Here is a 13,973-nt window from a genome sequence, read left to right on the forward strand (position 1 = left end):
TACTATATATATGATCCCTTCAACTTTGTTGCACGGGATAATTAGTTAAAATTTATTCAAATTCAGAATGTACTATCTCAGTCAACAAGCTCTGGGGCCACAATGCTCATCTGAGTTACTTTAGTTCTTCTGTCAGAAAATTGGGTTTTTTTTCCCTTCTATTGTATATTCCCTAAAAAATTTTCTCCATATTGTGGCCCCACCCTAGCCACAATAGTTCATCACTTAACTGAACTTGAATCTACACAACAAGGGAATTCTAATAATGACTAATGACCACTTTTTTTAACAGATTTTTTCTTTGTTGTATGTATTATGTAAAATTTTTATCCTCAGTTTGGCCCTGCCCAATTCCAAGCATCCAGAATTTAAACGAATCCACATGATGTGGGCATGTTTGCATATCAACTTAATGTAGTGACACACAACCCCTCTCAAAATTATATTTTATAAGTTCCCGTATAAATGTTTTTAGACAAATCCAAGCTCAAAGGGCCAGAATTTGAACAAATAAATTTGCTTGCAGACTATTAAAATGAGTAATAGTTGCACTGTTTTTGAGAAGAGGACTTGTAAAGATTATTTTCCTATATATTTCATGTGAATATTTGATCCTTATTGTGATACCACCTAAACCTCTGAGCCTAGGTTTATTATACCCCAACCACTACTTTTTGCTGTAACCAAATTTAAAAATCTGCACTACCAAAAGGATGCTTGTACATTAATATCTCTTATCAATACCTTGTTGTTCTTGTCAATGAATAGACAATATTTAAAGCACTTACTTTTGGCTATATATTTCCAGGTAAAACTTAAATTTGCTCTATAATTGTGGCCACATCCTACCCCTAGGGGCCATGATATGAACAAACTTGAATCTGCAACATTATTATGACTAAAAAATGGCCCTGCTGTTCTTGAGAAGATATTTTTTTAAATACTCCCCTCTCCCAAATTGTTATCCACTTATTAAACCCCACCTTAAAAGCCATGATTTTATCACCCTTGAATCTTTACAGAAAAGCAAAAAAATAGGGTGGAGTCATTGAAATATCTTCTCAAAAAACCAGTAAACCAGAAATGAAACTTATGTGAAAGATTCCTGACATAGTAAATTACTATGTCAGGAATCTTTCACATAAGTTTCATTTCTGGTTTACTGGTTTTTGAGAAGACATTTTAATGACTCCACCCTATTTTTTAGCTTTTCTTGATTATCTTCCTGGCATGGCCCCCTCATTTGAACAAATTTACCTTAGATAAAGTATCAAAGGATGCTCTGTGGCAAGTTTGGCTGAAATTGGCCCAATGGTTCTGGAGAAGGAATAGAAATGTGAAAAGTTTATGACCAGGATGTAAACAACAAGGACTGTGCAGAAAATAGACACATTTTGATCAGCTCACTTTAGCCTTTGGGTCAAGTGAGCTAATAAAAAAAATTGATTATATTCAAATTTATTGATGAAGTTACTTTTATGAGTTTCTGAAAATACCTGGAAAGGATATATTTTTGCATTGTTCACATTAACAAAGCAGTTGATGAAAACTTAATTTCTGATCAATAAAAAAAATCCAGTCAATACTTTGCCCCAGTTTAAGACAAAGCTGTCTTTCTCACGTTACAACATACAAAATGCTTCATCTACATGAATAAAATAAGCTAATACATAAAATATCTGAGAGTGAAGCACGCCTAAAATGTACTTAATGAACAATTTTAGAGGTACCTTGTGCTTCTTGATATCTTTTACAGATGGACATATTCTGAATAATTTACAACATAATCAAAGCAGCCCTCCCTAAATGGGGGTTTCTCATGTTCTTTCGCCTTAAATTGGACCACAACTGGGTACAACTAGTACAGTAATTATGAGAAACAATGCACACACAGAACATTCATACCAAGTGGAAACCTGCTTTCTTTTAAAGCTTAAAGTTCAAGACTTCTAATATGTAGATATTTCATAAATTAAACATAGTACATTTGAAAAGCCGGTTCATTAATGATTCCTTAAAAAATAATTTTATAATCTGTCAACATACCTCGTATTAATTCATATATATTCATATCCATTAATTCACATATTAGGACTAGAGTACCAGATTTCTTGTCACTGTAATAAAGATTTAAAAGTCATTGATAACATTATTTAAAAAAATATTTGCATAAAAAAATTATCATTGAATTATGAACTTAACAAAATTCTGTTTTGGATCTTCTAGTCATGAGTATCATAAATCATATGTTCCCTCATTTTTTATTTCAATGATTGATAAATTAAAGGCTTATTTTCAACAAGATGCCACTTGAGCTCTTAAAGCCTTGATGGTTCTGGAGATGAAAATTTGAAGAGTTAATGCCAAACATAGAAACATGCACATTCCAGATCAAAAAAGCTCACCTAAGCTTTTACCTTAGGTGATCAAAAAAACGTCAAATGTATTTTCAATGAAAGACCAACTTAACCCCATGCAGTGAGGTATGAGCACTAGACCAAGGAATCTTATAAAGGGCTTGATCATGGCTTATTATAAGACAATTTCCATAAATTTTTTTTATGAATTTGTCCCCATATTTCAGATTCCAAATATCCAGAGACCAAAATTTTGTTCCCCTTTATCCATAGATGCTATACAAAACTGAATGAAACTAGATAAGCCAATACTGAAAACAAAAATTATAATGTTCAAAAGTTTCTGATTGAAGCACAACTGCACACAGAAAGAGATAAGAATATATCACCTAAGTGACTTAAGTGACCTAACGATAGTAATTTTAAGCTTATTGTGACTCATTTCTGGATCCTTAAGAAGGTATATATTTAATTAAGCTCTCTAATTTGGTTTAGTGATTTATTGATCATTTATCAGCTAAGAATAAATCCATGCCACTGTGAAATATATGTATTACCAATTAATGAAAAGAATTAATTTCCTTCCACACTTCATTAGAATACATATATGATTAACTTAATTGAAGTTTCATACTATGCATGCTAGTAATGGTAATTTCGCTCTAATATTAAGTCTCTATAAAAATTCAGATTCTTATATCATCCAAAAAGGTCTAAATTAATTGAGTGCACCTTGAAAATTTATGCTAAAACATTATTGAAATAAAATGTGTTTTTGTTTTTTATACAAATTACACAAAAGAAAAAATTCAAAATAACAAATTTCCTGATAAATTATTTATTATCACCATAATTTCAGTTCAACCCTTTGCCCTCATTAATAAAACCTAATAATATGGAATTTGGCAGCCAGAGATCTATGACTTAATAAAAAGCTGTTGTCTTGTAGACTTCAACATACTGAACACAATAAAATAACTTACAATATGACTTCCTGGAGTTCCAGGATATTGGCATGTGGACTGAGTCTCCTCATGGCTTGAATTTCCCTTAGGTTATTTACTTGATCCAAACTGTAACAAAAAATTGATATAAAATTATAGACTTTTGATGAAATCTTCTTGTGACTATATGGATCTTTTACTACATTTTTCACACTAGTTATTGTTTCCATCAAATATAAACACTCATATTAATATAATATATAATGTACGTAGCAATATATCATAATTAAATTTCTATAGTTTAAGAACTACCAGTATTTAACAAGGTGGAAAATAATATAAAACAATACATAGGTACTCAATCATTTACCAATGAAGAGGTTTAGCTGATACGTTAATGTCTGCATTACCATATTTACGTTTACAATGTCGTACTGTAAACCAACTTTTATCAGCGTGTGAGAAATATCCACAAGTTTTGCACCCTAAAATTCTTCTACTCACAAATATTTCTCTCCTCGAACCAATTATTTGCTTGCAAGTTTCTGTTAATGTTTCCTAGCTTAGTCGTGAAAATTAGTACATGTAGTTACAGATGGATTTCAAACTGATGAATTGCAAAGATGACGCAAATATAAATAGTTGGTTTACAGAAAGCTTTAGAATGAGCAATTTCATAAAAATGTTAACAAATTTATGTATTGTTGGTCAAGAGGGAAAATATGAATAAACCTCCCTGAACTTCATTTTGAGGTGAGCTCATTCTGACATTTCAGGAAAGAGAGTCTGGACCAAGAGCATCAAAATTCCTGATCATTTAATAACATATAATGCAGACTTTGCTTGGTCAAAATATATTATACTTTCTAATCTGTAGGTTATAATACTAAAAAACTTGGAAATTAATAACATGTACTGTTCGTAGTCTAATGGGACAGCCATCACATGATGGAGTTACTGTACAATAATAGCTTGTTTTTATATAAATACAAATGTATAACATTATTCAGTTTAATAGTCATTCATTGTAAAGTATTCTTTATATCTAATGCATATCTCTACATGTTAAAAGAAGTGCATGCATTGGGTTCAAAATTTAAGATGTACATGTACTTCTAAAATAATTACCTGTATATACCTATCAAAGTTATATCTTCGGATTTACAATGATAGTCTTCCTTGCATGCAAATATATATGCCTTGAAACACAGTTTCTCAATTACCAGTACATGCATATCTCCCTGTTGCACTATAGTTTTAAGGTTTAAAGTTGCATGTACAACTAAATCTGACCTGCCAAACTTTGAGTGTTGAAATTACACCTATATCCCCTGAACAGCTATAAGTGACAAAGTTACATTGTATCCCCTGACCAACTTTGAGTGTTAAAGTTACATGGTATCTCCTGACCAACTTTGAGTTTCAAAGTTACATGGTATCCCCTGACAAACTTTGAGTGTCAAAGTTACATGGTATCCATTGACCAGCTTCGAGTTTCAAAGTTACATGTATATCCCCTGACCAGCTTTGAGTGTCAAAGTTAAACATGAGAATCCCCTGACAACGAAGCTTTGAGTGTCAAAGTTATGTATGTATCCCTGACAGCTTCGAGTGTCAGAGTTAAACATGAGTATCCCCTGACAACAAAGCTTCGAAAGTCAATGTTATATATGTATCCAACCAACTTAAAGTATCAAAGTTACATGTATATTCCCCGACCAGCTTTGACTGTTGAAGATTGATTTTGAGTGATAAAGTAAAATGTATATTCACTGACCAGCTTTGAGTAAAAAAAGTTGCATTATATACCCTGACTTAACCTGGTACTTTTGAGTGTTAAAGCTACAATTGTATCCCTTGACCAGCTTTAATTGTCAAAGTTATATAATGTTTCCTGACTATAGATTTGAGTGTCAAAGTACAAAGTATACCTGATTGACTTTGAGTGTCAAAATTACAAGTATATAGATCTCCTGACTAGCTTTGAGTATAGTGGTTAAATAAACATTCCCTGACTAGCTCCTGTGCTTAAAGTTATATCTCTGATTAGCTTTGAATGTGAATTCCAAAACTGGCTCTGCAGCATATCAAAGTTACTCTCATATCCTATGATGAGCTTTGAGTGTCAAATTTACACAAGTTTACATCCTCTGTCTAAATTTGAAAAGTTAAACTTACAGGCACAGACTCTGAAAACCCTATGTTTGTCAAAGTTACATGTACAATGATTGCATAGTTATGCCTTTGATAAGATTTGAATGTCAAAGTTACAGGCAGATCCTGCCGTATGTTCGTTACTCTCCTCATTGGTCCTAAGTTCTTAGCTATGTTTATACATTTCTCCTTATGCATACCCTGTATATTTTATATAAATGAGGGATGCTCCCATTGATTAGATATACTAATTAAGGGACCACTTGTCAGTAATATTTGTGGAGCAAAAGTAACCTACACTGTATACTCTTTAGTGTTTACTTAATATTCTTAGATCTCGGCCCCACCTCGAAACTTGACTTGAAAATACAGTTAAAAAAAAAGGTCAAATTATTACATATTAAACTTTTTAATTAGTATCCATAAATTAATGCCATAAATTTTCATTTAAAAACAAAAAATTATTTTCACAAAATTTACCATTTCTAGCAATTGAGGAAAAAAACACTACTAAAAATGTTCACAGGAAGTAAATATTTAATCTTATGTTTAGTTCCATATTTTTATTTAATCAATCTGCAAAATGTTCATTTTGTGAATGCCAATGCATTTCATTATATATACCATGTTGATTCCTCCAATGTTTTGGCCATTCTCAACCCACCTTCAGATTTATGTACCTATAATTAGTTTATCTAAGTACATTATATTAAGTCTACTCTTTTAAAAAAAATAAAGCATTGAATCACTATCTGTAATGAAGTAGATTTTAATGAAACAATTTTGAAATTCTTTTGTATATGATTAAATTAGAGTGACTAAATGTGTCAACTAAGTTCAAAGCAGATACATTTGTTTACATATTTGAATGTTTCCTTTAAGAATAGCTGACTACTATGGCCTCCTTAGAGACCTTTGTATGAGGATATTGCAGAGAAGCAGAGACTTTAAACACCATGCATAGAAACCTTTTAAATAGACGGTTACATTCAGAGAGGGGGATCAATTATAGAGAAAAGTGACTGGTGCATATGCTAGTAGAAGTTTATGCAAACAGCAATAATTGTTTTAGTGCCATGACAAAGCAAAAAAAAAAAAAAAAAAAAATCCCATCCTTTTTTCTTGCAACCATTACGAAAACATTAAATCTGATACAAAATGATTTATTGATTGGGTTAGTACAGAAGAAAGCCTGGGATTTATCAATGCCAAGCCCAAACACAATCTGTCTTTAATTCTAAGGGCTCTTGAAATGAAGACTTTTATGTGCAAATATGCAGAGCTATGGCATTTGACTTATATACATGTAGCCACTGAATTCTGTCTTCAGTCAGTGAGTCTCTTTATTCTGTGTAAATCCTTTGGACAATTTGTACTTCAGCAGAATATTTGCAGCTTAATCTGGATTAGATACTTGAAAACTAAAATGCAAACTATAATTAATCTTTTAAAAGTAAAAAATTGAAATTATATTTTAAAAAAAACTGGTATATTTTTCTACAGAACATTTCAATCTTGAAAACTCACTGTCCAGAGACTGACTGTGTTTCCTAGCCATCTGCTTCCTGAGTAGGCCAGGGCATAATATGATATAGCTAAAGCATATAGTGGTATATCATGATACATTGGTCTTGTGTCAAGATACATACTGTGCTATTTCACCTTTCATAATTTTTTATATTATTTGTGTCACTTTATTCTGAAATGAGAAATTCTCTATCATAATTTGAAAGGATAAAAGTTGTAGATTATTTCTTCAATTCACTAAATAATACATAATATGAAACATATAATTATAGATCTAAAAAAACCCCAGCATAATTAAACAAGGAAAATAAGTTTTTTTTAGGTTAAGCTAAAAAGAACTAGCAAGAATTGTCCAAATTGTTATGTATCATGATACACCACAGTTTGGTAGAATTTAGTTGTGTATTGTGATATACTAGCTAGTATATCAATATTGTTACATCCCTATTCCCGAGTACAACAAATATGTTATTATAATAACTCTGGTTTTGTCCTTTGATTACCTAAACCTCACTCCTGCTAATGACTAAATACTACTTCTTTATAGCCAAGTGTTAGGCATTAAAAGTGAAATTAAGTCATGGGTCTGTCTGAAATGACCTTAAAAATAGAAATACCATGTCACAATGGGTGGTTGCATGATGGAGATCAATCACATGGTCACCACTATACCTGTAAGACCTATGCATAAGTCAAAATTTGTAACACCTAATTCACCTAAAGCTGGTGATATCTCAACTTGAGTGAAAAATTCTTACCAACTACATTTTCTTTTTTCTTTCTTTTTTTTTTCTTTTTTTTTTTTTTTTTAAATATTCATTTAACAATCATACCTCAAAAGAAAATAACACAGAATGATTTTTTTTTTCTTCCAAAAATTTTTTTACTTAATAAGAGAAACCCAACCCCAACAATTATGTTGCATTTTCACTTTATTTAGCAATAAATCAGCAAATATTTGATTTCTACATGAAAAAATGGACAATTTCAACTAGTATCACTTTTAGTGAGTTGGGATTCATTAAAAGGTATATTTGACAATTCAAAAAATGACTGATCATATATATAGACAGGCTCAAAGGCCCTAACTATTAACAGGCAGTTACTATACTATTTTAATATATGCAACATTTAAATATCAATTAATCCACAGAATCTAAAAAGAAATATAAACAAGGTTAAATTCAACTGAACACATTTTAATCACTGCCAAAAAAAGGGATGTTATAAGTATTATCCAGTATTCAAGAAAAGAAAAATATGGCACTCAATTAAATATAAGTTTTCCCCCCAGAAATGGCACTTAATACTGTTTAATTTTATCCATCCCACCATGTGTCAATATTTTAAGTTTATAGACTTCAAGATACGTAAAGTTCATTTAATATACTTTAAACATTACAGTTTGAAAAATATCTAAAGGAAAGAAAGTCTATGACTTCCTTTTTGGTCAAACATGCATATGTTCTAGAATTCACAAAAAAGTCATTACGATTTAAAACAACTGAAGATACAATAACTTTTTTGGTCTTCTGTTTTATCAAATGCTCTCATCTACTAGTACATATAAATATGAAAATGTGCATACATTTTGTTTGTATTAACCAAAGATGGACCAAATAGTAAATCAGCAATTAAAGAACCCTATTGCAGCAATAGTTCACCAAGGACATGTGAACTAAAGCAAAAACAAAAAAAAAACTATACAATGTATATATGATGCACCATTGCTTCTGTATTCTTTAATACTAACTTCACATGCTTACAGATAATCAAACTAAATGTTTAAAGACAAGACAAAACTAGTAATTCAGCTAGTGTCAGTTTCTCAAGGTTATTAAGTTGGGCTGGATACCCAGACACAGTACCTGCTGATTGGGGTATTAAAGGAAGCATGCAGTTTTTGTCAACTCCTCCCTCTGATGTGATCAATCTAACACTGATAGTACAAATTCTGTAAGGTCTCAGACTTTAAACAAAGGCCAAAATCTTGACTGGATCTTTGCCATTCTGTAAATTCTATAACTCAGTCTGAATAAACATGGCATTCGATCATCCAATTAACCATATATGCATGAACTAAATCTTAAATTTTGAACTGTTTCTTTTAATGTTTTTAAGGATTACCAGTTTGATCAAACATAAAAAATATGAAAAGTGTACATGAGAATCCATTGAATTATTAAATGCCTCATATTTACAAATAGGTCTACAAATTGACACTGCAATCAATATAGTGAGACAGGCTAAGAGGCAGACAATTCAAACATCCAGTGAAATCAGCTACCATGTATTAAATAATATCTTTTTATAATGTAATCACATGGAAAGAAGTTCCAAAGTAATGGAGATGATATAAATTTTCCTTTTTGTTAACGATACCCAGCATGATAGCAATCTACATATTAGTCAACTGCAATTAAATACATGTAATATGTTTATTTGTACCATTAATGGATGTTGTTTCGTAAGTTGTTAGCATGATAGTTTAATTACATGTATCTATAATAAAGGTTGCAGTCATTCCCTAATCCTTCATTTTACTTTGTATCAATAGTGTATTCTATATCAACAGGATCATTAGTGTTTATACTACAATTTTTAAGTCTATAAGCAGATTCTCAATAAGTGAAATTATAACTTCAGCATTAGTACACAATCCTTTCTAGTTATATCTACAAATTAAATATTAATATAATTAATATAACTCAATAATTTTCAAATTTATCCAATAAGAAATTGGTGTTTTCTTTCTTTCATCCATTTGCTGTCTCTGAGATTTAGCCGTCATTCTAATGGTCACTTGTATGCAAATGTCCGTTATCAAAGACTAAACATTTACATAGATAGCTGACATTCTTGACAACAACTTAGTAACTTCTGTTTGCCTTATACAGAAAAGCTGATAAAAATCCAAACAGGAAAAACAGGACTTTAACATGTTTGATGATCCTGGTCTGTTTGTCAGCAAGAAGATAATTAATATGATATCAAACAAAGGAGTCCTTAACACAAAAATTACAAGGTGTAAGATAAACTAAAAATTCTAAGGAATACAAAATATGTACATTCTAGCTAGCTGGAATTAGTGTAAATTGGTTTATTTCTCTTGGTTTATTTTTGGTATGTCACTAACAAAACTATAGTTTTGTAATTTAAACAACTAAGCATGCTAAAGGTATGAATAAAAATATGCAAATTTAAAACAAATTTTGCTTAGAAGTGTGAAAATAATAATGATCAAATGCAAACCTGTGTAAAGAAAAATTTAGTAAAGTGCAATATGGCATTTCATTCTATGAGAAATTCTTTAAGGTAAAGATTTACTGACAGGAAAGAGAACCTATTTGCTTTGCCTTCCAAATTTAATACTTATCTTGAGGATCACAACAAGATTAATATGTTTTGGAATTTTAGAAATCAGTACTTGATCACATGTGTGAATTTTGCTACTTGCCTGTCATAAGTTTGTTTCATCTTTTTGCAGGCCCAGTAAGAGCCTTCTTTTAAGTGCTGGCATTTTAGAACCTCGGAAAAGGTCCCTTCACCCTTTTTCCCTAAGATTCGGTATTCTGGAAAAAAAAACAGAAATTTGTTTTATGTGTTGACCAATGATGCAATAACAAGTATCATGTAATGATACTATTTTAACCAAAACATAGTATCATGTAAGGATACTATTTTTACCAAAGCATAACTACATTATTTAAAGCTGACAGGTTAATAGGTATATACTTGTATATGATTACAAGTCTATATGATAAGTAGGAGGAATGTACTGCAACATAATGACAAGGTTGCAGAAATAGCTTGGCTGCCTAATCAACAATGAGGGGGAAATTTACTATGAACAAGTAAAATTTAGACCAGTGGAAAACATTTTTTCCCTATACTTAGGTTACTTGCATTTTACAAAGTCCTTTCAATTTCAACAAATTCGATGAAGAGTTTAAGACTTTATGAAATAAGTATGGTATAATCAAGATAATCTGTGTAATGATCATTATGATGTCGTACATAAAGAGTAGTGTTTCATCAAAAAGGATTTAGAGCCCAAAAATGAGCTGTTTAATTCTTATGAAATAAAACTGGATTACTGGTATACAAAAAAAGTTCTCAAAGTAAAAGCAAAAAAAAAAAAAAAAAAAGAAAATTAGAGATTTTTCCAACAATTCATTTTTTTTTGGGGGGGGGGGGGGAGGGGGGGGGACGATTATGGCCATAACAGAATATTATACACCTATTTACTGGCCATAAGGATAATGGCAAGTTTATCGTCCCCCAAGACAGCAACTATTTCCTGAGGCGCAGCCGAAGGAAATAGTTTCTGTTGAGGGGGATGATAAACTTGCTATTGTCCAAATAGTCAATAAATAGGTTTTTTATTGTACTGAAGCAGACTTTACTTGTGTCATGTCATGATTCAGATGAATAAAAACCAGAAGAGTTCTGATATGAAATGCAAGGGAAATGGAATCCTACAGCGAATAGTCAAATCCAATTCACAATGGGCTGCAAATAGCACGAAAACTATTCCATGGAAGGGGCTGTTTAGAAAAAAAGCAGGTTTATTCATCATATGTTTATAAAGAAAAAAATCACAGAGGTATATGTAAAATACATGTAATATATATATTTACAATCATTGAAATCAAATTAAGTTACAAACACTATCAGTTTTCATTTTGCCAGGAACTGTGAAGGCCAGAATTCTTAATTTTAGCCCTCCATGTTTTGTGTTTAACAAAAGTTACTCCAATTAGAAATCACCTATCATTATTCATATAATTGCATGAATTAAACCATGAAAACATATTTAAAAAAAATAAAACTGCTCAAATCATTAAAAAACTCAAAAAATGTAACTTGATCGTTCACTGATCTGGAATTCGTATGATAATTATAAATCATTTATGACATTCTCCTTAAATTTCATTAATGAATCCAGTTTGTGGTGAAAACCCTTACCAAGCTAAAATTTACTATAAAAATACTACTGTAAAGTATGATGTATTATAAATAAGAGAATAAAAATGTGTTGGATCATGGACCTGAGTTAGATTATGCATGCTGAGGACTCAAATCCTGATGTATCCTCTGATATCTTGATTTCTATTTCTTCAAGGTATGTATGACCACATAGCTATGATGAACCTGCTTGTCTGTTAAATACCTCATCTGGCTGACTAAATTAAGCCTTTGATAGCTCAGCATCAGCATGAAGGCTCTGACTGGACACTCCTATGGGCTATTGCCAATAGCAAGTTTGTAGGGTCATACAACGTACATAGATAAAGAACATACGAAGGACCAAACCAGGATTCCTATCCCCCCTCCTCCTTGGAACTTAAGATAAGTGCAACCTACTTAACTGTATAGAAATAGACACTCGACTGAGAGGGCAAGTAGAATTATGAGACTATGATACAGATGTATAAAGTTATAGAATTATTGAGAGATTTATCCACACATCATTCTATAACAGAGTTGTCCCTAAGACTCGGCAGCTGGGGAATTTCCCCGCCTATAATCACGTTATCCCCCAGCTTCTCTGGTATTCCCCCTCAACCCCTTGTTTGGGGAGGAACCCCAGAGCCCCCTTCTACTTTTTTAATGCCCCCTCCTATTTCAATTCTTAGGGACAACCCTGAATGATTTAAAATCAATTTAGTTGGGAACCTCCATACTGACTTCAACAAATACGTCTTTGTTTTAAATTACTTGAGTTGTGGGAATTGCCCGGAAAACTGCCTCCAGTTAACAGTGGATAAAGAGATGGGCCACATTTGAAAATAACTAGAATTTCCTCTGATGTAAAAATGCACTTAACTTGCAGACAGACGTCGACACCAAAAGTTATCTCTAAAATTAAAGATCAAATCTGTTAATTATAATAAAATATTATTAACGGACAAACCCAGTTACATGAGTGAGTGTTTACAACATGACAGACAACATATATGACTGTAATGTTCATTGCACTCTTGTTGTTTCACTTGACTACGTTAACTTACTCTGTAATACTAGGTTCATCCAGATACAAAATGGATGTCATCCACAATTAAACCAAGTGAACACAAGAAAATCTATCCAACGTATTCGTAACAACACTTCCGATGGTACCATTCCGTTTCATTCATATTTTTTCAACTGTCTGTGACAACACTCGACATGTCAAACTGCAAATAGGCCGAACTATTTTCACAAACGCTTTGACGACCTGGCGACACGTGAATTTTGAAAAAAAGTATTAGGAACACAATTTTTTTAATCCTACGTAATCAGCATTATAAAAAATATTTAATATTTTTTTAATTTACAGGTTGTTTGGATGTAGCAATTTACCAGCGACTGATTCCGTAAATCCTATTTAAAGTTTCCCTGTATGAGACCCCCAACAGGTGCCCTTAAATATTGTCGAGACGGGCCGAGAAAAACACTTAATAAAACGTTACAAACGTAAGTTTTTACATAAACTTATTTCCAGATATTTGAAACCGAACATCTCTTTTTGATCTTTTATTTATATAAAAGATCTCATCACAATACGCGCAAGAATATTGTAAACGTTTCGTCTGCTATCTAGCGCCATCAAAGTAGTTTACATAATTGCTATGGCGACTTTGCTTATCTGTTTATAGATAGACAATCTGGTTTAGGAAAAAAATCATCACTCATCAATTCTGTGCATGTAAACATTAAAGATAAGTAAATATAAGAATGGAAAATATTTTGTTCATTATTTGCTTTGGTAATGTTTAATTTAAAATTGCTGGATGAACATATTAGGGAATAGGGATATTACAAAATATTGGACCCTTTTTTCACCTTCTGTTTTGGGGTAAAAGTTTAATTAGATAATGAAAATAATGTATGAATACTGTATTAGCCGTATGTTCTATAACTGTATGTCAAATGGTTTTTAAAAGGAAAATACAACTCCTCATCAATATCCTTTTTACTACAGTAAAAAAGTCTATCATACCTTTGT

General features: G+C 31.5%; 1 protein-coding gene across 3 annotated transcripts in view; it reads right to left on the reverse strand.

Moving 5' to 3' along the window:
* Positions 1–13,164, reverse strand: part of LOC133182337 (MAPK/MAK/MRK overlapping kinase-like) — a 33,118-nt gene extending 19,954 nt beyond the window's left edge. For all 3 annotated transcript variants that reach the window (XM_061317143.1, XM_061317142.1, XM_061317144.1), the window contains exons 1-4: positions 12,997–13,164; positions 10,440–10,554; positions 3,341–3,430; positions 2,047–2,117 (exon numbers count right to left, since the gene is read on the reverse strand). In XM_061317143.1, coding sequence (XP_061173127.1) covers positions 2,047–2,117; positions 3,341–3,430; positions 10,440–10,554; positions 12,997–13,015 — 295 coding nt within the window. In that variant the 5' untranslated portion in view covers positions 13,016–13,164. The remainder of the gene's footprint in view (positions 1–2,046; positions 2,118–3,340; positions 3,431–10,439; positions 10,555–12,996) is intronic.
* Between the last annotated feature and the right edge of the window lie 809 nt (positions 13,165–13,973).

This window comes from Saccostrea echinata, unplaced genomic scaffold (assembly GCF_033153115.1).
Source record: "Saccostrea echinata isolate AGI-Se365-2 ecotype Australia unplaced genomic scaffold, CSIRO_AGI_Sech_v1 ptg000009l, whole genome shotgun sequence".
Lineage (NCBI taxonomy): Eukaryota > Metazoa > Mollusca > Bivalvia > Ostreida > Ostreidae > Saccostrea > Saccostrea echinata.